The sequence below is a fragment of the Vespa mandarinia genome, chromosome 2, assembly GCF_050613455.1.
Source record: "Vespa mandarinia isolate Hongniang chromosome 2, ASM5061345v1, whole genome shotgun sequence".
NCBI lineage: Eukaryota > Metazoa > Arthropoda > Insecta > Hymenoptera > Vespidae > Vespa > Vespa mandarinia.
In genome coordinates, this window is record NC_140811.1 from 7,809,505 (window position 1) to 7,837,118 (window position 27,614).

General features: G+C 27.0%; 2 protein-coding genes across 6 annotated transcripts; one reads left to right on the forward strand and one right to left on the reverse strand.

Moving 5' to 3' along the window:
• Positions 1 to 896: 896 nt before the first annotated feature.
• Positions 897 to 2,767, forward strand: RpLP0 (ribosomal protein LP0). Its single transcript, XM_035861327.2, has 5 exons — positions 897 to 963; positions 1,277 to 1,370; positions 1,470 to 1,880; positions 1,953 to 2,297; positions 2,538 to 2,767. Exons 2-5 carry the CDS (start codon positions 1,317 to 1,319, stop codon positions 2,679 to 2,681), a joined length of 954 nt encoding a protein of 317 aa, XP_035717220.1. The 5' UTR covers positions 897 to 963; positions 1,277 to 1,316; the 3' UTR covers positions 2,682 to 2,767.
• Positions 2,768 to 3,094: 327 nt separating this feature from the next.
• On the reverse strand, positions 3,095 to 27,485 carry LOC118439590 (sphingomyelin phosphodiesterase). 5 transcript variants are annotated; one of them, XM_035861320.2, is made up of 12 exons: positions 27,117 to 27,485; positions 12,107 to 12,180; positions 11,722 to 11,827; positions 10,812 to 11,020; positions 9,244 to 9,540; positions 6,983 to 7,375; positions 6,707 to 6,879; positions 6,274 to 6,636; positions 5,993 to 6,185; positions 5,745 to 5,929; positions 5,428 to 5,613; positions 3,095 to 3,801 (listed from the first exon to the last, which is right to left on the reverse strand). In XM_035861320.2, exons 3-12 carry the CDS (start codon positions 11,795 to 11,797, stop codon positions 3,732 to 3,734), a joined length of 2,145 nt encoding a protein of 714 aa, XP_035717213.2. In that variant the 5' UTR covers positions 11,798 to 11,827; positions 12,107 to 12,180; positions 27,117 to 27,485; the 3' UTR covers positions 3,095 to 3,731. The 5 variants fall into 5 exon arrangements, with proteins under 5 accessions (XP_035717213.2, XP_035717214.2, XP_035717212.2 ...); XM_035861321.2 differs by lacking the exon at positions 12,107 to 12,180 and having other exon boundaries at positions 27,383 to 27,461; XM_035861319.2 differs by lacking the exon at positions 12,107 to 12,180 and having other exon boundaries at positions 3,098 to 3,801.
• Between the last annotated feature and the right edge of the window lie 129 nt (positions 27,486 to 27,614).

Sequence of the window (27,614 nt, forward strand, 5' to 3'; positions counted from 1 at the left end):
GCGAATTGAGCAATGTGATTGTTCGAAATCTTACTATCACTGAATGGAAAATATGTATGGCTACATAAAGAAAAAAAGTCTGAAGGCATATATATGCTTATCGAGAGACAAACTTTCCATCGTTGAAAAATGTGACAAAAAATGAACAAAAAAAGGAGTGATATTAATGTAAATTTTCAAGGAAAATTAATGTTTTATTTCATATGTATTTAAACTTATGAATTACAATGATGCAAACAAGTATTAATATAATGCCAAGTGATGGGTTACAATAGTTTATTTCTATATGATTATAATTATAATCCATAATATTTTTTTATTTAATTTATTCTCATTTGTATTAGAAAATAAATTGTTTTCTATTTGATTATATTATGATTATAGGTATATTATACAATACAATTTTATATTGAATAAATCGAATATCTAAAAATTTTTTAGATCATTAATTTTTACAATTTCAAATATTAATTTTATTTAGAACGTGATTTTAGAATATTAATTAAAATTAAATCATGTTATTAATAATGTAATATAAGAATATTATTTATATTTAATAATTTATTTTTTTTTATTTTCACCTTTTGGTACAAATTGATTACTATATATTTTATACTAATTTATAATGAAAGTTTAATCATTCGAAAATTTAATCGATGATTTAATTATGGAACATCTCTTATTATCACTGTATAAAATGCCTGACTTAATTACAAGTACTTCGTATTAAACAAACATGAAAGAAAATTATTAGATAAAGTGTTCACAAACTATTTAAAATACTTAATGGAAATAATATATATAATACATTTATTTCACAGTAGATGGCACAGTATACCAGAAACGATAAATTTGATCTTCTAACTTTCCAAACTACATAGTCTTTTTTATCAACGACAAGTTACGCATTATAGACTAAGTTTCCGTTTCCTTTCTCACTGTACTATTCTTCTTCTTGCTAAGGTATGTTGTTTTCATTATTTAATTTTCTTTTTTTTTTTAATTTTTACATAAACATCTTTTTTATTCACGTGTCGTTTGTATTCTAATTGTAAATCTGTATTCTAATTTTAATATATAACAATTGAAAATGTGATAAATTGTAAATATACTCTTAGAATATTTAAAATGGTCTACAGGTTATGTTGCCACATGGCAATATTTAAGAAATGTTTCCAATCGTTATTTTGAGATATAACCGCCAGATTCGCGTCAATTTATCTTATTTCTATTATACCGTGTTATTAAATTGATGAAACTTATAATTTTGTTTTAGTCCTTAAATTTTCGTAAGATATCCCTACGCACACGTTAAGATGGGTAGGGAGGACAAAGCAACTTGGAAATCTAATTACTTCACTAAACTTGTTGTACGTATGCATATACATTCACAAAAATATCTGCAAATGTTTTTACTATTTCTATAAATTTTATCTTAGAAAAAAATAAAAAATGTTCAAACTTTTTAGCAACTCCTAGATGACTATCCAAAATGTTTTATCGTGGGAGCGGACAATGTCGGCTCAAAGCAAATGCAGCAGATCCGTATGTCCTTGCGTGGAAACGCTGTGGTACTTATGGGAAAAAATACTATGATGCGTAAAGCTATTCGTGGCCATATCGAACGAAATGCTGCGTTGGAAAAACTATTGCCTCATATTCGTGGCAATGTTGGATTTGTTTTTACGCGAGGTGACTTGATAGAAGTACGTGATAAATTGTTAGAGAACAAAGTCAGAGCTCCAGCTAGAGCAGGTGCTATCGCACCTTTGAGCGTCGTAATTCCAGCTCAAAATACTGGTCTTGGCCCAGAAAAAACTTCTTTCTTCCAAGCTTTGAGTATACCGACTAAAATTTCTAAGGGTACTATTGAAATTATTGTAAGTATTAAACTAACTGGAGGATCAAACTAACTGGTAAACTTTCTTGACTAATATTTTTGTATTTTCTAGAATGACGTACATATTCTTAAACCTGGTGATAAAGTAGGTGCTTCTGAAGCAACTCTTTTGAATATGTTGAACATTTCTCCATTTTCATATGGTTTACTTGTGGAACAAGTTTATGATTCTGGCACTATTTTTGCACCCGAAATTTTAGATATCAAACCTGAAGATCTTCGTGAGAAATTCTTAGCTGGTGTTGCAAACTTAGCATCAGTTTGCTTAGCCATTGGCTATCCGACTGTTGCTAGCGCACCGCATAGCATTGCCAATGGTTTCAAAAACTTATTGGCTGTTGCTGCTGTCACTGATATCGCGTTTGCTGAAGCTACAACAATCAAAGAGTACATTAAGGTAAAATATTTTAATCAAATTAAATTAAGCTACAAAGTTGTTATCAATACGTATATGATGAAAATATTACATGTCTAAAGGGCTTGAATCTCGTGCTAGAGCTAGAAATAGTTGAACCCACTGGCACGTCAAGTTCTCTGTTGAAGAATAGCGTGAATGCGCTGTCTGAAAATTGTCTTTTAAAGAAAAATTTATGATCTTTTTTATGTTTAAATACTTAATTTAATATGAAATTTTCAGGATCCTAGCAAGTTTGCAGCTGTTACTGCTACTGTTGCTGCACCAGCTACTACTGCTGAAGCTCCTGTTGCAGAAAAGAAAGAAGAAAAGAAAGAGGAATCCGATTCCGAGGATGATGACATGGGCTTTGGACTTTTTGATTAAACAAAATGTTTTAACAACGGAGATACTACTGTCATTTCTTATGCCTGACGTCCGAATAAAGTGAACACTTTATAGTAAACAAATAAAATATTAAACCTTTCTTATCCGTCTATCCTAAATATTTAAAAAATCTCTTTACAGTGCAATAAGAGACATAGATTGTAGATTATATTAATTATTTTAAGAATATTAGTATATAGAAAAAATTGATTATCGGTCATATAGTACTCCTATATAAATACATTTATATTTTCATTCATGTTGTTTTATAAAAACGTAAAAGAGAACAGTAATAAAAAATAATTTCTTTTATTCAATAATAAATAATCAATGTAACATGCATTGATGCCAAGTCGATCCTTTTTTTTTGTAAATACTCATTTGTTCAAACGAAACTAAATTATTACTATAATCGGACATTCGCTTAATATTAACTATTTATAAATTAAACATTCTCCTAATAGGAATATATATTATAGATACGCTCTTTACACCGTTAGAATAGTAAATTATCTAAACACAATATGATACACGTTGGTTACGTATATATTTGACTACTTGAGGAATTATTAACAACTAATTTACAATTCTTCCTCGATCATTTTCAATCCTCTTTTTTGTTTTTGTTTTAAGTTCTTTTACATTATTTATTATTATAATAAATTAAAATTGAGGTAATTAGAGGTTCGCATATCGTCGCAAAATAAATCTTTGTGTGGTTTTATTAAATAAATAAAATAATCATCGAAAAAATCAAACATATTTTAAACTTTTTAAAATTTATATAGTCGATCGATGATCAACAATATAAAATTAAAATTAATACAAAACGATAGGGCGATCGACCAATATCATTTTGATGAATTCTTAAAATTATCGTTCTCACAAAAATTGACGCTACCTTTTCTGCATATTCCTTTGCAGTTTTTTCTTTTTTTTTTTCTTTTATTTTGGAGCATGAACTTTGTATTCTTTGACTCTCTTTGATAACTTATCACAACAGTTTGCATCTCTTTTTTCTTGTTCTACACATACCACTTGAAATTTCTTCTATCCAAGACCTAGAACGTACTTGGGTAGATTATATGCGAATCTAGGAATGGCCATAACGACGGACATCCTGAAAATAAAATCATTTGTTATTATAATTTATGATTAAATATCATTATTCTAAAATTATTAATGAATTTATACGAAAGTAAAACTTTCATTTAGTGATAAAAACATTACCACAAATAAAAAATTTGCATAACAAAACAATGCTGCCTATTTTCAAGTACTTCAGATTATAATGATAGAGACTTATTTTATAAAATTTTGTAACAAATAATTAATATTTATATTATTGTAAGATAATAAATAATAATTTATAATTTTTATTGATTTATATTTATTTAAAAGCAAGCTGTTCGATATTTAATAAAAAAAGCAAACTAGTGTAGCAGTGTTACTTACATAAAAATAGATAATACGCGATGATAGTATGAACCAATCACCATATTACAATCCATCACCAGATAGTTTAATAAATATATCTAAATTACAAAACTATTTACAAATGTTAGGTGCCAAAAAGTGAAAATTGTCATCATGAAAAATGATCATTATAAAAAATAAAAATAGCATTTGAATATATATATATATATATATATATATATATATATTATATATATATATAACTATGCAGAAACATGTAATATATCTTATTCATTTATAATACATTTTTTTACTTATTTATGCTAGCTTGAACTATTACTCGAACATGAGAAACCTATGCAGCTATATGCAAAAACACGTCTGAAACATAGATAAATTTAATTAATATTTATATACATTATATTATTCTGTTTATTTATTCTGTTATAAATTAAGGTTTTCTAGCATGCACATAGTCGTTAAATTGAAATCATAATTATTCATGGTTACTCACCTATTTTTAGATAAAGAAAAAATTTATACACATTATTTATTTAAACAATTATACAAGGTAAGCATGCTAAATTAATGATAATTCAATAAATAGATTAATTAATAAAATTTCTATTATAGAATAATAGTTGTATTGTTAACTTTTTAAAATATTAACTTTGTTAATATTAAATGTATTATATATACACAGGTTAACATTATAATATATGTATATAATTTCTTTAATAATAGTTCAGTAAAAATAATCTTATACTAATTATTGATTTGTTCGCTATAGTTACTATTTATTTTAAAAACTTTGAATTTATTTTATTCGTTTTTTAGTACGAAAATATAAATATTTTGTAAAAATATATTTATATGACCATATTTTTCCGTTAAGTAAAAATATATCTATAGAAACCCTAAAAATAAACCCTAAAAAAAGTATAATATAATGCAAAATAAAATAATTCTTAGACAATAACTAAATTAAACCAATATTTCATTGTCTTTAGGACTATCCTAATAACTCGCAATATTACACATATGGAAAATATCCAATAATTAATAAAGAAATCAATAAATCATTATTGCAATATTATACGAATTTTGTTCTATCGCATGTGTAATTTTTATGGTTAATCGTTACTTAAAAAAGCATTCATTAATTGCTTTTAGCGAATGCAGAGAAGCACATAAGAGTACTGCACATTAGGAATTCTTTAGCGTTACGTTTTAACAATAGTGATAGTGTGAATATGCGAAAAATTATAAATTAACGCTGTTAGTTCTAATGTCTCCGTTATAATTATTATGCCACCATTTATCTACGTACGATAATGCCAAACCGCTATAGATCCATGCTCTCCATCCTGTTCTCGTTTCATTGTCGATTCTTGATTCGATACTTTGGCATAATGCTTTACGATCATGGCTTCTCCCACTTCTTAGATCACACAACAAACGTTTCCGACATTCGTCGTCACACGACGGTCGTACTGGAGAATTCTTATAATAATGTCTATAACAAATAAAGGTCATTTTAAATTTAAATTTAATTTACAATTGAATTTAAAATATACTGATCGATTGATCTTTACAAAAAATGAACTCTGATTAAAAATGTATTGATTATGAAAATGTTAATATTACTTGTAATAAATGTCAAAAAGAGAAGGTTCGTTAGACATTTTATCGATCAATGAATCCCAATCCTTCGGCAAGAGCGATACCATTTGATATGCTTGTCTGGCACTGTACATCTTACTCCAGATAGGATAATCATAAAGATTTGCTTCTTTTAAATTCATCACCCAACTCTCATGATCGACGACCATCTGAAAAATAAAAACAAAATCGTTATCCATAGATAGATATTATTTCAAATCTTACTATCTTACCCTAGTCGTTTTTGGATGATCTCCATCAACATAATATATTCGATATCCCGGATTAAGATCATAATAAGGTGTGACTGAAGGTCCTACATAAGCTATACTTAAAGCTCTTCGAAGATCTTGAGTATCATAGAATACTTGAAACTCGTCATAATGCGTGTGTCCGAAAAATTGTGCCGTGATGGTGGATTCGTATCTAATCATTAAATTTAAAATGATTTCATACATAGAAATAAAAGATATTTTTTTTTCAAATTGTTCAAAACGTTACACGTTATACTAACCGATTGATTATATGATAATAATTCCTGGACCAAACCTTAAGACAATCCGAATGACCAGGAGGTATATGACCAATTATATGTACTTTTTCACCGTTCATTTCAGCACCTTGTAGTTCATAGACGAGCCATTGCAATTCACTAACTGGATCGGTACTGTTAATTAAAAGCCACCAATTTTTATTGTTACAATAATTCATATTCACAGAGAGAATTCGAAATCCTGGCCGCACTAAAACCGAATAAAAGGCCCCTCTTCGAACCGTATGTGAGACGCCAGCAGGTAACCAACGTCTCCAATGTTTATCTAATGCATCGTAGAGCCACGATATATTATTTTCTTCGGGTACGAAGGGTGGTGGAAAACTAAAAAGAAAAAAATACTCAAGATTATATTATATACAAAGAAAAAAAATACTTTACAGATGAAGCATACCTATTAACTGGTGCACTTTCATGGTTTCCTAATGCTGGAAATATAGGTACACCTGGAAACATTTGAATCATTTGCATAACGGTATCATGCAGAACCTTAAGATTTTCTTCTCTTGTCTGGTTCCATACATCATGAGGTGGTAAATCACCAGTCCATAATATATAATCGATATCCTATAATAAACATTACTTATAATAACATCATGTGTATTATATAACATCATGTGTATTTATATCAATAAAATGAAATTTATTAAAACTTAACTAATTAACTTACTGGATGCGTTTCAGCGATATGTTTCAACATATGATCAACAGTTCTCTTTGGAGTGTCACACTTCCTGTAATCACCCCACCTACCTGCTGCAGCTGATTGTATTAAAGGAGCTCCATTCGTAAGTCTGCAGCATAATGGTTCATTACAATCAGCGTTTGCACCTTCCTGATAATAAGGATCAAAGTGTGTATCGGAAAGATGTAAAACTTTAAATGTTGGTGCATTTTCTTGTGGTGGTACAGGTGGTTTCACTGGTGGTTTTTTTACAGGTGGAAAAGCTACTTCCCATTCGTGTAAAGGATTATAAGCATCATCACAAGCATCACCAATAACAAAACTACAGATTTGAGCTGGACCCATCTCAACTTGTTTTAAAACATAAATCACTTCAGCCTAAAAAACACATGATTTATATTTTCAAATGAAATAAATATAGTGAATGTAGAAAGTATTCGTACACTGATCAATTGGAAATATGTCTTCGTAAAATTGTAGTTTATTAACTAATTTTTTATAAACAATTAATTGGTACATGTTTTTGCTAATTTCTAGAGTGGACATAATTAAAAAAAATTAATTGTTTGTATAATTTACAAAATTAGTAAGAAAAAACAAAAGAAATAGTAGAAATGCAGAAGCAATAAGTATTCGTACAGTTGCTAAATTTTTAAAAATTCATCAAGAAAAACGAAACAAGCTAATCTGATAATAAAAAAAAAATAAAGTAAACAAGTAATTAATACTTTATAGGATTTCCTTTTAATTTTAAAATTACAGCAACTCTTCTAATTACAACGAATTAATTAAATTCGATGTAACACTGGATCATATTCCATTTCTCCATGAGAGCATTTTTTAGATCTTTTTTATAAAAAATTTTGTATTTTCTAATTTTACGATCCAAGTAATCCTATATGTGTTCTATCGGATTGAGATCTTGAAATTGGAGAGGAGTTTTTATATATGCTGATGTGTTATGTAATATTCACATTCTCATATTACATGCAGTATGCTTTGGATCATCGTCTTGCATAAAAATAAAATTATCCTTCATACCAATTTTTTCTACACTAGAAATAAAAATGCGCTTTAAAATGTCAATGTAAACCTAGTGTTTCACTAATCTATCAATAAATTTTAATATGCCAACATCAGCAGCACTCGTACAGTTCCTAATACAGAAGTTCCATCGTGTTTCATTGTAGGTCGTAAGTTTTTTAGTTTTAGTTCTTTATTTTTTTCTCTCCAAATAGTGTCCATCAATTCGTGTCCATCAGACCCGAAAATATTAAATTTACTCTCGTCTGTAAAACTCACTCTATTCCAGTAGTCCATCGGTGTGCTAATATTATTATTTGCGAATTGCAATCTTTTTTTCCTATTCACTTCAGTTACAAAATATTTTTTACGGGTCACTCCACCGTGATGATTTCGTATAAAGTTACATTAATCTGTTAACATACAAGCAAGTTACACGTATCTGTTAGCATAGTGCTAATAGATACATCAATATCTAAATTATTTTTAAAATGTTAAATTATTTTTATAGCATTTATTTTTTAATTTTATTTTATTATTTTAATAACAATTCGTCTAGTATACTGATTGATTTTTCGTGAACGTTCACTTTCTGTATTATTTTGTAGCCTTTTCATCTGTTTCTATCTATTATACTTTGTATGGTATTTCTGAATATTATAATAATAAATTTCTGGTAAATTTCTGATAAACTTTTACACTGATTGTGCAATTTAATAATAATTTTTCTTTCTTCTATCGTAATTTCCGCACATTTTTATCCGTTTACAATAATAATTTTTAATAATACAAAGTTTTGAACTCTGCTGATGTTGATAATGTTTCAAACAGACTGACGAGGTCAATCATAAATAGGAAACTCTCTTGTAAGTAGTTCTTACATATAAATAAGAACTGTACGAATAATCATTGGTTTTATATTTCTGGTGATTTTTTGTTTTTTCTTGCTAATTTTGCAAATTATTCAAACAACTAATTTTTTTTCGGACTATAGCTAGTCTAGAGATTTGCGAAAATATAATATTTATCATTGTTTATAAAAAAATTAATTAATAAACTACAATTTCACGAAGTCTTATTTCAAATAAATCAGTGTACGAATACTTCTACAATCACTTTATATATAATAAAATATATATAATATACAATCAAATGTATATACTATCTACGCTCTATATATTGTTAAAAATTAATAAATAATTTTTTCTTCAAGAAGTACTTACTCCAAATACCAAAGTGACACCTTCACAAACCCGTGAACTTTGTATATTAAGGGAGACACAGAATTGGTATATATTCGCCATGATTTCTTTATCACTTCTGCCATTTTTTATATAATTCTGAAGTAAACCAGCACCGACTTTGCACGCCGTACATGAAACCTTCGACATTACCGAAGTTTCAACTTCCATCATCACTTTTCTCAAATCGAGTAACTTTAGTGCCTTATCCACAAACAATGACAGGTGTCCGCTTGGTTGTACTTTTTCCATTTCCCATAGCATTCGTGAATAATTAAACTAAAAGCAAAGAAAGTTTTTCTTAAACATTAGATTTAATGAAGAATTTTTATTTCATTCCTTAGATCATACGATCTTCGATTATCGTGAAACTTTCACGGCAGCAATGTCATTGCCGCTAAATCACGTGCATATATGTAAATATATATATATATTCATAAATGTATATATGTGTACATGTATACACACACACACACACACACACACACACACACACACACACATATATATATATATATATATACATAAATAAGAAGCTACGTATTCGCAATTCTATCTGTTACCACGGTGAAAGTATTTTGGCACTGAAAGTGAGAGTTGGTGACACTATAGTGTTGCATAAAACAAAGTTAACGTTGGGCCAATAAATTTTTATTTAAAAAAAAAAGATTAACGTGTGTCTATCACCTACGTGACATACTAGAGAGTTAAATAAAAATCGATAATTAATTCGAGAGAGAGTGAAAGAAAATCAGGCTAACGAATCTGGGTTGAGTCTTCTTTCTTTCTTAAAATATTTTAAAGCAAAGTAAAGAATTATATTTATATTGTTTTTAATTATTTGAATAAAGTGAATATTTATATAATTGGAATATTACAATTATATAAAAATTATTTACACGAAACTAATCATTTTCAAAAATATAATTTCAATTTTAAATATGGTATTTGAAATATAAAGACATTGAATATTAGATATTTTATTGTTGCATATATATGTACATCCTCAGTAGCCAATTACTTTTTTTTGCGCAAAGCATATTTAAGTTACTTATGATTCATTTACAATTAAAACTTACACACATAGTCTTGTTAAATATTCAATTTTAGGAATCATTTTAAAATTATATAAGTTTCCAAAATATATATTAATTATGAATATGTATATATTAAAATTGTTTTAACGTATGACACTGTTAATAAAACATTATATTAAATAAATTGGAACATAAAAAAGTTCATCCTAAAGAAATATCCAAATTTAAAAAATTCAGGAAATAGTAACTTTTATCCTTTGTTATTGAGTTATGGTTACTCTTGTGATTGATACTTAAAAAATGCAAGATATCTACGTGTAATTGTCCACGGTAATGTGTTAACAATTTTATGTGTCAACATATGTCTAGATTACTCAGAAGAAAGATAAATCGATATATAACGCACAATGTATCTAACTCATCTCGAATTATTAAGGAAGAAAGAAAAAAAAAAGAAAGAAAAAAAAGAAAAGGAAAGGAAAAAAGAAAAAAGAGAAGAAAACTATTTCTTACCCGTAATAATTGCTCGGTATTCGTTTGGTTAATAACAATAGTATCTGCGGTTGGCGGTAATTTTCGAAATCTATTGTTAAAGGGCAAAAGTGCAACATCAAAATTTTCCGAGGCTTTTGTTCTCTCTTTTAGCCATTCGTCCGCTAGTTTCGTCCAGTTTGTCGTAGCAATTTCCGCTTCTCGTTTCTGCCTTTCTCGGATCGGGTTTCCTGTATACAAGAGAATTAACTAGTTACCTAATTAGTACATTAGCTTAGATCAGCACAATTCAACTGGTGACTAGTCGATCAACCTTCGTACAGTTAATGAAACAATTTTATATGAATTTTTATAACAAACTTGTTAAAATTCAAATTAACGTAATTATTAATCAAGTATTTATTTCTTTTGTTTTTGTTTCTTTCTTTCAAAATTTATACAGTACGTAAAAGAATACCTCAAAGAATTATTAAACAATTAATAATATCGTTTCGTGACTCGTTTTCTTAACGTAATTATTAATTTCTCTTTGTCTTTCGTCTTTCTTTCTTTCGTTTACACAAAATATATCTATAACATATCTACAATTAATAATATTTTTTTTGTAACCCATTTTTTTTAACATAATTTGATTAAGTTTTCTTATACTCTTTAGAATAAATTAATATGAAACATTAAAGATAAAATAATTACTAAGATTCTTTCCTGATCCAACAACAAAGAAATAATTCTTTCATTTTTTTAAAAACTAAACGGTATAAATTTCATTGAAGGATCGATTATGAGAGAAAAGAATGACAATGACACGTTTTACACTTATTATATTCTAAAGAAATATTTAAACAATATCAAGTTTGTTGATAAAAATAATAATATTATTCTCTGATTACAAATAGATAATAAAACAATAATTGAAACCCTTTTCACCTACCGAAAATGTTTGATATCGTGCCAATGAAACAAAATAGAATGATACAGCTCGGTGAGATCCATCTTTTAATTGGCATGCTCTATCTTCTACTCTTTGGTATCGTTATCTATAAAATAATAAATATAAACAAAAAGGTTTAAATATCAAGGAAAAAATCAAGATATTTATAATCAAAGAGAACGTTTTTATTTATTTTTGTTTTGTTTTATATTTTATTTATATATCTATTCTATACGTCATTTTATAATTTCTTTCTCGTTTTTATGAGATGATACATGTACATATATATTTACGCATGTGTATGTGTATGTGTGTGTGTAAATGTTGGCTCGCACGTTCGAAAAATGTCATTGACACAGTAAAAGCATTTTTATATAGAACCCACCGTTACTGTTACCTGTATGTGGGTCAGTGATGAACGCTCGGACAAAGTTGTCTTCGCTGTCGTTGTAGGACGTCCTTCGGACGCGCCAGAAATTTCAATTCAATTTTAATTTTTATATATATAGATATTTCTTTTATCTCTTATTTTTTTAATCAAACAACAATATTGTAATGGTCGACCTTCCGAAGGACATTTTCAACGTATTTCAACAGAATGACAAGAACAATTTTTATTTTCGAAGTAACTTTATATTCTTTATTATTAAAACAATTTAAATACATATAGTTCAATGCAATTATAAATATAATTATATAATTATTATTTATATATTGAAATATATAAATAATGTATGAAACATTATAAGTAAGAAAATATCTAATTTGCAACTCAAAATTTATAATGTACTTCAAAGTGATTAAATATAATTACGTAATTAATTAAATATAGTAATAATGTGAGAAACATTGTAAAAAAATATTTAGTCTGCAATCTTGTTTAAGAGTAAAGTAAAAAAAAATAAATTTTTTCTTTGTTTTAATATTTATTTTCTTCATTATAAAATATATCCTTCACGCGATTATTGTCAAAAAAGCTCATAGAATCGATTGTGGAATACGAATTTTTTTGCAAAATGCATTTCCTAACAGGGAAAAAAGTGTAGAAAATCGCACGAACGATTTCTCGAATTATCTTTTATAGGATTGTTAAATGCATGAGCATTTTAGTGAATCATGATTCTAAACGATCGCTCTGAAATAACGGAAAAAGATTGTTAAACAGAAGACGTGGATAAAGAGACCAATCGTATAATGCGTGCCATTCAAAATGAATTAGTCATATCAAACGTGCTCTTTAATAAATCTGTTACATGAGAATGCGCATGTGCACGTCTTCATTTTGAAAGACCGTTTTTTATACTTACGCGCGGGTAATTTATACGTACGCGTTTATACGTACAGTGAAGCATGTAATTCAAAAGTATTTCGTTTTCTAATCGAATATAAAAAGTGTATTACAATTAACCTATCGATTTCGTAAAATCAAAACGTAGGAGAAACTTTCCGTATAAATTAATAATTAAGTTTTGAATGTTTATGCAAATAAAACAAGTCAGAATATCCAAGAAATATCGTAATATGCAAAGGAAAACAAAACCACAAAAAATAAAGGAAAGTTAAGGAAACAATATATAATAGAAAATAAATACACAAGTAAATATAATTCCGTTCGCACTGATAATTGTATTCACAAGCATTTGCCATTAGATATTCGCACACAAACTGAATATCATCTAAAATACCTGAGAGAAGTTTCAAAGTATCAGAGACTTGAAAAAATAAGAAGAAATTCTGGCTCGACAATAAGGTGTCGGAAATTCACAAGAACGATTGGTATTTTACACGAAATTAACAATGAATCGTATACTACTCTCGTCATTCAATCATTCGATTAATTTGACCAAATAATATAGCATAGCAGAGCGCACAAGATTGGTCGACTTTATTGCTAAATAATTCGCAATCAGTGAAGAATAACCGAAAAGAAAAATGACAGAAAAACTATTGTCTCAAAATTTTACCCTTTTTCATCTCTCTCAAAGGTCAATTATGAGTTTAATTACCTTGTATATGAAAATTCTCAATAATGAGTAATTAATTTTTTAAATCAAATAGAACGTATGTTTATATGAACTATTCTAATTGTTTAAATCTTTTAAACTTACTTCTAAAATATATCCCACTTATTTTGTATCACTCTGTATAAATTATAAGCGACAAACACTTATCCTCTATTCTCATGAAAAGTTCTTATTATTTACAACTAACCATAATAATGAAAGAACTGACATATTCTGAAAGAAATATGCACGATATATAATATATAAACATAAGATGTGTGTGTGTGTGTGCGCGCGCGCGCGTGTGTGTGTGTGCGTGCGCGCGCATGTGTGTGTAGAATGAAAAACATATTTTCAGAATAAATGGCATAATAAACTTTTATGCCAAGTGTTACATTTTTCTTTATCTTTCTTTTATCAATATATTCAATATGTAAATATATAAATATATAACATGAAAGAAATATATACAATATATATATATATATATATATATATATATATATATATATATATATATAAATACAAGGTGTGTGCGTGCGTGAAAACGTGTAGAATAAAAAACATATTTTCAGAATATTTAATATTTTCAGAATAAACGGCCTAATAAATTTTTATTTCAAGTGCTACATTTGTTTATCTCTCTTTTATCAATATAATCAATATGTGGAAATATAAATATATATTTGCACATTATACATATTATTTACATATATATTTATATTTGCATATTATACATTTTTACAGCCTGTTAATATTATATATCTCCACATACTGTTATTAACAAATAAAAAGACATAACGCAGTAACAAGTGGCAAAAATTAAATGATTTATTTAATTAATTAACGTTTCTTTTAATTCATATAGAATACATATATCAGATTCTGAATCTTCAAAGTAAAATACGATATAAAGGTTTTCTTTTCGAAGTGGCAAGATATTAGCTTATTTCTGAAGAAACAGAAAAATCAATATATTTAGAGGTGCATCAGACCTTCAAATAATGCTTATAGAACTTCACGTAGAGATAATACACATTACGAACGGAAAAAGAAGTGAAACATGCTATATTCGCAAACTTTGTAATATCATTTCATTTCATTTATTTGAATGCTTTACTAAACGTAATATTTTAAAAATATTTTAAAGTAACGTTGAAATTTATATTGAAAATACATATTTGTAATTTTTAAATATTTGTTGAAAATAAATATTTAACATAACGATGCTTTTTTAACTATTAACATAAATAGTTAAATATTAACCATAAATAATTTGAAATAGTTTAAATATTAACCATAAATAATTTGAAAATATTAGATACAAAAAAAAAGCTGGTCATTAATCTATAGTTAGCAATAAAATGTCTGATCTGGAAATGTTAATAAATAAAAAAAAAAAAAAAAAGTTAGGAAAATTTCCTAATTCGATTTTCTAATTGATTCAAATTTAATTTTATTTTCCAATGAATCATTTTTTATACATAGTAATTGTAGAAAGGTAAGATAGCAATTTACTAGAAGCTTTTATCGGTGGATATCATCCGATTCAGTGGGTCAGTGGGAAGAATTCGTTTCGGCGAAAGTTGGATTCGCATCGGATGCTGTACATCCTTCGTTCATGGAATATATACTCCATCTACGGCCTATCTCTTTCTATATATTTTATACTTAGTATTTTCTATAAAAAATTCTTTATAAAATATCTAAATATCATAATTATTCACAATTGAAAGCGAATTATATTTTTATGTGAAAGTTAAACACAATGTCGATTGATAAGAAATAATAAAATTATGGAAGAAGAGAGAGAGAGAGAGAGAGAGAGAGAGAGAGAGAGAGAGAAAAAGAGAGAGAGAGAGAGAGAGAGAGAGAAAGAAAGGAAGAGAAAAAGAGAGAGAGAAAGAGAAAGAAAGAGAGAGAGAGAGAGAGAGAGAAAGGAAGAGAGAAAAAGAGAGAGAAAGAGAAAGAGAAAGAGAGAGAGAGAGAGAGAGAGAAAGGAAGAGAGAAAGAGAGAGAGAGAGAAACTCATTTTTCTATAAACCTAATGCTATAAATAAATCCACAGTCTTATAGATTCAGTCGACATATGTAGACACATAAATCTAACAAAGAGACAGGATTATCTTTCATTATTTTAACATAAGTACACTAAGTAATAAATAACTAATAAATAACGATACTAATATTATTCTTTATTACATTGTTGTTAGTACAAATTTACCTTAATTATTGGTCAACCTAATGCACAATAAAAAATATAATTATCATATTTCAATAAATATAAGAACAAAAATATCTGTATAAATATTGATTTGGTCAATAAGTAATAAATAACAATACAAGTATTTATTTATTAAAAATTCCGAGATCATTTATTGGAATATCCTAACATAATAAAATAAAATAAAAAATATATAATATATGTATAACAAATTTCAAATATATGTATATATAATTGAAGGTATGATCTTGCATGGACATTGAGAATGACACGAGAGAGCGAACGACGAACTGTGTCAAACGGAAGTACAGAAAAGGTGGTACATATGTACGTGTGCGTTGAACATCGAACTCATATAAACCCGATGGGTTTACCCTTTCGCTCGGATGAATGTATAAATTTTGACCTTATAATTATATGATCGTTGACATATCGATGATTGGTATTTTCAAACGTTAAAAAAGAGAGAAAAGGAAGAAAATATAAAAAAGGATAAATGTCTAGGACTATATCGAAAGAAAAATTCATCCTCTTCGTACTTTTTATCGGAACGTTGCGTTCCTTTGAAACAGTTCTTCTGAGAATACAGACCTAACCGTTATTCGACCTAACAAAAAAGAGATTCACTTTGGCCAGCCTACGTGTCTGTATTTCGAAATTCTCATTTCTTTTTCTTTCTTTCTCTTATAATTATTTTTATTTATCATACAATTATCTTCTATATTGAGAAAATTTCATTTTAATGAATAATGAATTGTGTGTAAAAAAAAATTTTCTTTTATATAAGACTCGATATATTCTTTGTAAGAGATCCTATATATTCTATGTAAAGAGATTCTATATATACTATATAAAAAAATTCTATGTATTAACGATGTATAAAAAGATTCTACATATAATCTATATAAAAAAATATAAAATCTTATATATCTCTATGAAAAGATATTATATATTCTGTACAGAAAGATTCTGTATATATTTTATATAAAAAAATTCTATATATTACATATAAAAAGATGCTTGTATATATTTTATATAAAGAAATTTTATATATTTTATACAGAAAAATTTTCCTTTATACAAAATTATTTATATACAGAGATTCTATGTTATTATATTTGAAAAGATTCTCTATATAAAGAGTTCTCTGTATAAATTCTTCATATAAATTTTCATAAATATTTCTTCTATCCCTCTTTTTTTTTTCATTTTTATAATTAGTTTATCATCGAATAACGATAAAAATTCGTTCTAGTCCAATAACCATTTCTTCTTCATTTTCTTTCTAATTCTTTTTAACGATTCATTTAATTATTATATATCACTATACATCGTATCAATAAGACTTCGTTCTCTAATACAACACACATATCTCCAAATATAATAAACATCTTCCTTTTAATTTTCTACTTTTCTCCTTCTTTCTCTTTTTTTAATTAAGAAAGAAACCAAATCATTTATCAGAAAAAAACACTATTTGACCTGTATCACGTGATCGTTGAAGCGCAGCATCATGGATCATGCAATGAAATTGCATCTGTGAATTTACTTCAACAGTTAAGATTGAGTTTACATGAATCCACATAGACTCTTTCTTCTTTTTACACATCGAGGAAGTAAGATAACCTTAACTTTCTACAGACTCCATATTATATAGATTCTTACAAAATCTATCTTATCGAAAGTTCAATGTGTATAGATATCTATATATAATAGGTACATTATACAATACATGCTATGTGTATGTATGTATATATATATATATATATATATATATATATATATATATATATACATATATATAGTATCTCAGTATACATTCATATAGTACACATTCTGATTTTTACGAAATAAAATTGAAAAATGTTTTATAATCTCCAAATTTGTATTTACTTAATCTTATTGATCTAATTCTAAAATTAAACAATTATAAAGTTAATATAAAAAATTGTACTATGAGATCACTATTGAAACGACAAAGTTTTTCTCATTTATGACTGCGGGGGTTGTTTTATTCGAAATAAATACATCGACAGAGAGTGAAAGTTTGAAGCCGCAAGTATAATTGAAGAAAAAAATCTGAATGTCCTGAACGATCTCTCTTTCTCTTTTTCTTTCTTATGATTAACGCGAAAAAAATTATTTTTTTTCTATATTTTTATTTTATTTTTTTTAGCGGTATTAATCATAAACAATTTAAAGTGTACATGTTACAGATTAATAATAAGTGATTAATATGGGCATTATGAATAATAACTAAAACTATTAATTAATTTATTACATTTACTAGAATTATAATTTCTAAACCAATGAAATTAATTAAACAAAATCCTGATCAGAGTTACGTCTTTCAAACTAATTTTCTCTAAATTATATAAAAGAAATATATTAAATCCAAATAATCATTTCTAAATCAAAGAAGTCAATTAAGTTAAAGAAAAAAGTCAAGAATCAGGATTGGGTCTTTTTAATTTTTGTAAGCCTTATATGATTTTTGTAAGCCTTATTGATAATGAGATTTATCAAAATTAGAAAACAAACAGGGAAACAAAACAAAATAGAAATTATTCTAAAAATAGATAATAAAAAAGAAGACATCATTTCTTCTTCATTACTCTTCTTCTTCCATTATTATTCCGCTTGATTAAATGATACTGTGTATATTGGATTGTCATTATCATAAATTCTGATAAATAATGTGAAATTTATTTTGCTCGATTTTCTTTATCGTTATTTATAATGTCTGCGTTAATTATTAGATAACATATATATAGTAAAAACAAAGATAAAAGTCATTATAGCAGTCGAAAGAATTAACGGTTTATTTCAGCTGTATTCATATACGATCCGCTTTTCCTTAAATTTCATAATAATAGCACTTTTAACTGTAACGTGAGCGAATCATCATCAATGATATCACTCTGCCTTTGGCGAAATAAAACCAAAAATATATTATAATCTTCGAATTTATATTTATCTTGACTTAGCAGATTTGATTTCGAAATAAAAAAATGATTAAAAAGTTAATATAAAAATTTTATTATAAAATAATTGCTGTAATAACAATATTTATTATTCCACAAAATTATTGAATATTATCTCTAATGTAACACTTTTCTTTAATTAATAAAACAAATTAGTAAGAAATAGTTTTATTGAAAAATTTCTTTCAGATAATTATCCCTAAATTAAATAAAGGAAGAAAATTAAATCCAAATTATTATTTCTAAATCGATTAAATCAATTAATCTAAAGAAAATTGAAAACTACTTAAAAGACGGAAGTATATCTGTAAATACGTATATACCTACATGTAAGATAACAAAAGCAGATAGGGACGATTAAAAACAAACTATAAAAATAATTATAATGTAAAAAAGTTAAAAAACAAAATAAAGATAAGAAAGTAAAATTTTACAAAGTCAAATTATTAAAAAACGTGTACATACAATTTTCCGAACTAAACATTAAAATGTTAATGTTAAGAAAAAGAAAAATAGAAATAAATTACAAATAAGTAAATGCATGTGATAAATTTATATTTATGTCTTAGATATACTATACGTAATTGCTCTTGAAAATTCGCAAAAATGAGTATGACGAAACACAACTTCGTTCGTCTTTGCATCGTAATGATACCACAAATAAGTACACACAATATAAAAAACGAAAAAAAAAAAAAACAGAGATATCAAAAAGTTATAAACATGTAACTTGACGTAACGTGAGATGTTGGTAACGAAGAAGAAAGTATGTATTTACTATATATGCAATATTGTGTTCTTATTCAAAAAATTTTAATAAACAATAGAATTTTAGAAATATTTTCAAAACAAGAAAAATTGAAAAATGAAAAAAAAAAGACATGAGAACGTCAGACCTTTTAAGCTAATCGATCTTAAAATTATTTTATTAAATAATACAACATTAAATTCGAGAAAGGACGATTTCATGTAATCAAAATTGTATCTCTGAAGCTACTCGATCTTAAAATTATTTCGTTAAATAATACAACATTAAATTTGAGAAAGGACGATTTCATGTAATCAAAATTGTATCTCTGAAGCTACTCGATCTTAAAATTATTTCGTTAAATAATACAACATTAAATTTGAGAAAGGACGATTTCACGAGATCGAAACTGTATTCTACTGTATGATTTCTCGATACTGTATTCATGTATATCTGTATGATTTCTCCAGAGAATCTCTTTAGAATGACGAAGCTAAAATACAAACTCTCTTCTCGTATAATGCGAAAGACAAGAAGTAGTATACGTTCGAACGCTTTTAAAATTTCCCGCTCATTTATTAACTGCGTTTTTTAAAAAATTTCTTCGAGAGAAGAACTACGTATAGATATTCTCTTACTGATTCTCTCTTTCTCTCACTACATAATATTGATGGATACTGCATAAGCAACGTTCATCCAATAGTGATGTAGCTGCCTTTCTCTGTGTCCGTACTACTTTCGCACTGCGACAATCTCCCCTTCGTAGCTTAATTTATCAAAGCCTACGAACGAGATATACACGAAGAAACTTTCGACTCGATTGATTTTGGTTCTTCTTCATTTTAATTCGAAATATACATAGTAATATATGTATTACTTGTTTTCTCTCTTTTTCTTTCTCCTTTCGTTTATCTCAACTTATGCGTAAAATAATCTTTAATAAATAATAAATAATGTATAAGAAAATAATTATTCTTTAAATTCCTGTGATTGCACCGAAAATCATCGAAGAAAATAGTTTTAAATGAGAATAGATTTAATTTGACTATTTTTTTTTTCTGTTAAACATTCTGCCATCTATCAATGATATTTCATTGATCAAATTTATTACTTAAATTTTTTCTATATGCAAACGTAAACATACATTTATTTTACAATATATTTATTACAGAATCTCTAATCACCGATTATTTGTTTGTGACTCTAGAATATACTTTTGTTTTTTTTTTTTTGTTTAAAAAAGATAAAAATTATAATATATAATATGAAAACTATATTAGTACACATTTATCTTCAAACATAAACTATGTTACAATTTTAATTGTATGTCAAGTTGTATTGAAAAGAAACGAAAAAATGAAATAAGATATACTATAAAGAAATCAAGAAATACCATACACCAAAAATAAAAAATATATATATATTTTAATATAAAAATATAAAAATAAAATATATGTATATATAATCTTTTATGCCGAAAAAATGAAATAATATATAACACAAATAAATACAAATATAATTCCAAAATAAAATATATATAAATATCTTATTTTAAAATTACATAGAGTTATGAAAGGTTAAATAAAAATATTTAAATCGTTTTAAAGACGATCATATTTGAAATAACAATCGTGTTACGAAACATCATAAGATCATTCCTGAGAATGTATATGATCTTAAAGAGGAGGACAAAAGACAGAGAGAGAGAGAGTGAGCTAGACAGAGAGAAAGAGAGAGAGAGAGAGAGAGAGAGAGAGAGAGAGAGAGAGAGAGAGAGAGAGAGAGAGAGAGAGAGAGAGAGAGAGAGAGAGAGAGAGAGAGAGAGAGAGAGAGAGAGAGAGAGAGAGAGAGAGAGAGGGAGCAAAAGAGAGAGCAATTTCGTTGTTAAACGTTTAAGAAAGAGCAAGGAGACCTTCAACGATTTTCTTAGAGGAATAATTGTCGAATGTGGGTGCGCCTAACATTCGAATTTCTGTTTTTCAACGTCGATTTACTTGCGCAAAACGAGCAAGCATTCCTTGGCGCATCTTGAATTTCATTCGACATTCAAGGAATGTGCACGTGACATAAAAACACTACGAAAAATCAACTCGGGGAGAAATCAAACGTTGTATATCCTATATCTTTTTTTTTCACAATAAAGAACTAAAGAAAAGACACGGATGAAAAATATGATTTTCTAATACTAATCGATTCACCGATATGTTTGTATTGAACTTTTTTCATCAATTCGTGATATAACAGGATAAAAGATTCGATTTATCGAACGATTTTTAAAACATATAAATCAATGTGTATGTATGTGTGTGTGCGTGTAAAGAAATAAATAGAAACATTGTATTTACATAGAACTTAGTTTTTTCAAAATGATAAGAAATTAATCCGTTGAAATTCAATTCTTTTGTTGTATTTAAAAAAAATGCGAAATATATTTTATAACTTGTAACATTACTTATGTATATTTTTTTATGTCCCAACGAAGTGTTCACCACGATTATTATGAAATTTAACAATTTTCTTCGAAAAATTCAGACTGGCCAATTTTATTTTCGAAGAGAACAGATTCTTGTCATAAAATCACTCATTTTGAACTAATCACCTACTCACGGAATAATAAATCCCTCAAAAATTTTAAATGGCAACAGGGATTAAGTAGCATATTGTTTATAAGATCTTTTAATCCTATTTATAATGGTGCTTTTTTTACATTTTGAATCGGTAGTTTTTGAGAAAATGCGTTTCGAAGTTTTTTTATTTTAAATGCGTTTCGACAATTTTTATTTTATTAAATGTTCAAAAATAATAACCCATTCGCACGGTGTTACGTTGAACATTTTGCTTTGGTATAATTTGATGGCATTCTTCGATTATACGCTACTGAAATTTTTCCTTTGAAATCTATTAGGTGGCATATATTCTGGATTTTATATATTCCCATAAAAAAATACAAGAGTGTGAATGCTCGGAAAAATACTGATTTAAAAACTGCCGATTTTATTACTTGAAAAATATCAACCCACACATTCACTGAAATAAACCGGATGTACTGCAGGATGTTCGATGCAATACTAAACAAAAACTTTATTACTGCTTAGAGATTGACGATACACATTTTGAACATTTTATAAAATAAAAGTTATTTCCGACGTAAAAGTTTAAAACGCATTTTCTCGAAAACTATTCATTCAAAATATAAAAAAAATAGCAATATTGTAAAGATAATTATAAGATTTTTCAAATGATATGTCATTATCCTGTTACCATCCTGTTATCATTTAGGATTTTTGAAGCGTTTATCACCGTCCTTATTATTGAGTTAGCGCTAATTATAAATGGGTGAATTTATGATAAGGACTTGCCCTTCCCCCTATCACGTTATTTTTCGAAAAAAAAATTACCAAATTTCATAATAATCATATGGTCTATAAAAATCATATGGTCTTAAGATGATTCTTTTCTTCGTAAATTTGGTGTTGGAAAAGTTTTCATTAAGAATGTACAACAGATAAAAATATAATAATACAATAATATTATATATATAACTATAATTATAAATTATAATTATAATTTATAATAACTATTACGCATAATAGTAAATATAAACATTATATATAAGCATTCTACTATGCTTAATTAATACTTGACAAAAACAAATCTTCTACGATATAACGAACTAACAATTGATTTCGTTATGAAAAATTAAAATGACATTAAAAATATAGATACATAATTTTATGACTTTGAAATAACATAATAATAGAAAATTAAATTTATGTAGTAGTCTATTTCTTGGCTTATGTAAGAATTAATTACGTAATCCTTTTCCTTTGGCATTATTTTTCATAGCAAAGATAACTTATCAAAAAAAATATACCTAACACTGAATGTTAATGTTATAAAATTCACTGATAAGCAATATTCTCTCTAGCATTCGATTATACAGAATTTATCTAAATCATTTTAAAAAATTCTTTAATAACATTTGAAAACTATAAATATAGGGCGTACCAAAGTTCTTAGCTGCTTTTAAAAATCAATTACATCTTATCGAAATTTTTAAGCAATTTTTTTTCATATAGTAGAACTACTAATCTAATTTTAATATATAAAAAAAAATATTATAGTGAATTATTCTATATCCTTGATCTATAAAAAATTCGGAAAAATATTAAATGAATATATCAATTTGTGCAAATCGATATATTCAATCTAATAATATCGATATATTCAATCTAATAATAATCTAATATCAGCTCAGTTCTCTTACCTGTTAATATGGTGAAAGAAAAGAAAACAAAACAAAACAAAAAATCCAACGAATCTAATGACTGAAAATTTTAACAGTATACATGCACATAAACGTACATGCATACAAAGTACAAAAAGAATGAGAAATTGCATGGATGAATGTCGAACTGTTATAACCGACCGGTCTTCTGCAAAAATTCGAACGGAACTTCGTCGTTCGTGACTTAGAAAGAGAAAGAGTAAAAGAGAAGACTCTTCTCACTTTGGAAAGAACTTTGAAAGCTATTTTTTAATATTATTTCGCACGAAAAGTTACATAGCGTGAAATAAACTGAAACAGTACATACACACACACATACACACATAACACGCATATACACACACACAGAGGAAGAAGGAGGGAGAGAGAGAGAGAGAGAGAGAGAGAGAGAGAAAGAGAGAGAGAGAGAGAGACATACATATACTAATGCGTTTACATACACATATGTATTATATATATAGCTGGAGTACAGAGATGCACAGATGGTAATGTACTTAACGTTCACATATACATATATATGTATATGCATATATGTATATACATAGTAAGAATACAACAGAGCATTACGTATACCCATCAACACAAACATATATATAATATTGTAATTGTACAGAGTGTTCAAAAAAGAAAGTATTCAATATTTATACAATACATAGAATACACTACTTAGTAAAAAAATCTTAGTAAACATAAGTCGAAACCTCAAATATTTCTGAAATATATACATTTTTGTAAGTTAATATCATGATTGACTTAATGGCTTTTATCATCGCGTGCGATGTTTTGCTTAGTATTTATAAAACGTGTTTTGAACGTCCTTATTCAATTTCCAAAACTACATCGGCAATTAGTTGTTAAGAGCTTGACGTTTTTAGATAAAAAAGTTCACCGGTCGAAGAGTTCTTTCTGAAGTGGTCTTTTAAAATCTTCACCATCTTTGCGAATCAGTTCAGTCAAAGGTGGATTAGATGTAGTGAACCAGTTGCGTGGATCTCTATGTGGATATTTGAAAAGCAAAGTGTATTCTTCGCCGATAAATAACTTAGAAGAATTACGAATATCACTGAAACGATTGACCTTTCGACCTATGTTTAATAAGACTTTTTTACTCGGTATAGTGTGTTCTATGCATTGTATAAATATTGAATGTTTATTTTTTTTAACACCCTACTCTAATTGGTCTCATGTATATATGTATTATACCCTTATTATAAAAACTTCAAATATATATTAATAAAGGGATCCTTATTACCTAATAATAAAAAAAAATTCAAAGAAAGAAGTTCATTGTATATTATTATTTCATTTTTTATTTAATTAAATATCTTTTCAAACTGAAATCTGAAAAAATGTCCGATAGAAAATTTTTTTTTTTTTTTTTTTTTTCTTTTGTCCCCGTAAAATAGAAATCTACGAGGAAAAATATAGGTTTTCGTTTGAAAAACAGAAAATTAACCTTCAAATGATTTTAAAAGCATCCGATAAGTAAAAAATTGATAAGATACTTGTATGTGCATCTTGAAATCGTAAAACTTTTTCACGTATAACATTTCTCTCAAAAATGCTTTTTTTTTAAGTCTTCGAATGAACATGCTGCATATAAATCTACTTACAATAGTAGAAATACATGCATATATGCATCTATGTATATATGTATAGCAAGAATACAAGAGACATGTAAGTACATAAATAATAATATAGTTGGATACAGGTACGCATATATATATATATATATATAGACATACACATATACGTATATAATAGAATGCGGAGAGATAATAAAAGACGGCTCCCCGTTTTCACTTGTTCCACCGATTGGAAATCTCTCAACTACGGAAGTGCACGGAACGTTAAGCGCGCGATGCGCGTGTGATAAATGAGAAGAGGAGAATGAGGAGGGAGTTCCAATTATTTAATAGAGGTTGCTCCTCTTGCACGTGGTTTCATGCGCTCCAAATGGAAACAAACGATAGCGAAGAGTAATTTGTGCAATAAACTCTAAATAGTCGATATCATAGTAACATATTTTTTTATAATGATCAATTTTTATTAATCTGATTACTTATTATTAATTAAAATACGATCGAAATATTAAAGGTATGAAATTAAATAAGAGTTTAAAAAAAAGAAGACAAAGAAAAAAAGAAAAAAAGAAAGTTATTTACGAATAATTAGATAAAAGTATTATATAATACCTTCCGAGAAAAAAAAAAGATCGGAATCGTATAGTTATAACACACTTAAATAAAAATATTTCATCCTTAATACGATAATGAATAAGATGGAAAAAATATGTATGTATGTATGTATGTGTATATATATATACATATATATAGTGTATATAGTGTATATAGTGTATATAGTGTATATATAAAATGATTACATATAAAAATTATTAAAATTAAATAAGATAACAGTTTTTAGAATCAAGTAGATAGACTAATGACGTATATTCAGTAATACAATGATAAGAAATCAGTCCAATGCGAAGAAGGAGGAAAAGTAACTTTCTTATAGTTGTTTCGATCTCTGACCCGTCCTCGATACATGTAGGATACAAAAAAGAACTTCTTCTTTTTCTTCTTTACCGATTTAAAAATAGGATATCATTTGTAAAAGATCGAAAGAAACGATCGATTTGATGGATCATAATTGTTTACACAACTTTTAGATTTCTTAAAATATTTTTTATTACATTATTAAATTCTCTTACGTAGAAATAATGAATCGTAAATATAATTCAGATATCGAGATTCTCTCCTTCGAGATTTCTCTCGATATATAAAATATACCATCGTCTTCACATTGACAATGATCTATGAAAAGAGGGAATTTAATCATCGAACTATATTATAGTTAACTAACTTTCACGTTGTTGTACTAGATTTAAAATCATCATGTTATCTATATTAAGCGATAACGATAATTTTCCTTTTCACAGTTGTCATGATAATAAATTAATGGCGATAACGATCATTGAAAATAAATATAATGCTATGTAACAGCTACAAGAGAACGTATTTTAATCGTTTATATGCACGTAGTAAATAGATTCGTATGTCGCGTGCTTCTACGCGCGAAAACATATTCAAATTCAAATCAAGACTAGAAATCTGAAAGAGAACATTTATATTAAAGGTAAACTTACGAATTTGAAGATTGGAATCGTTTGTCGGTGTATATAAATCGAGCAAGTTGAAAAAGATTCTTAAATGATGAAAACTTTTGATGATGATAATTGAATGTACGAAGAAGGGAAAGGACTAGGATTTAGGAGAGGAAAATCATCAGTTTTCAAAATCACTTTCGGAACATCACGCGTTTCCTCTAAATGTCGTGTCACGTTTTCAAGAAACTAGATCACAGAAAATACACGAAAGGCACGTACAAATATGTACATATTAACGTACGCACACTAACATAGTCGATTGAACTCTATTCAACTCCCTCTATTCTTCTTTTCCCATACACGAAGCACATCGACGTTCCAACGACGATAGCTCGAATTGTACTGAAATAGTTCACTTCATCAAGGGTATCTAAACGCTACTACCGCCCCACCTGGTGACCAATAATTGTATTACTTCTCTCCAATTTTAAATCTTAAGTATGATCACAAAATCTTGTAAATTTATCTTTCGTTTTT

What these genes read in the sequence shown, in the direction of transcription:
- RpLP0 (XM_035861327.2), top strand. Translation starts at nt 1,317, where the DNA reads ATGGGTAGGGAGGACAAAGCAACTTGGAAATCTAATTACTTCACTAAA. An exon ending in AGGGTACTATTGAAATTATT is followed by an intron (nt 1,881 to 1,952) that starts GTAAGTATTAAA and finishes TGTATTTTCTAG; the next exon opens with AATGACGTACATATTCTTAA. An exon ending in CAATCAAAGAGTACATTAAG is followed by an intron (nt 2,298 to 2,537) that starts GTAAAATATTTT and finishes TGAAATTTTCAG; the next exon opens with GATCCTAGCAAGTTTGCAGC.
- LOC118439590 (XM_035861320.2), bottom strand. Translation starts at nt 11,797, where the DNA reads ATGCCAATTAAAAGATGGATCTCACCGAGCTGTATCATTCTATTTTGT. An exon ending in ATATCGCTGAAACGCATCCA is followed by an intron (nt 6,880 to 6,982) that starts GTAAGTTAATTA and finishes TGTTTATTATAG; the next exon opens with GATATCGATTATATATTATG. An exon ending in TATAGCGGTTTGGCATTATC is followed by an intron (nt 3,802 to 5,427) that starts GTACGTAGATAA and finishes TTTTATTTTCAG; the next exon opens with GATGTCCGTCGTTATGGCCA.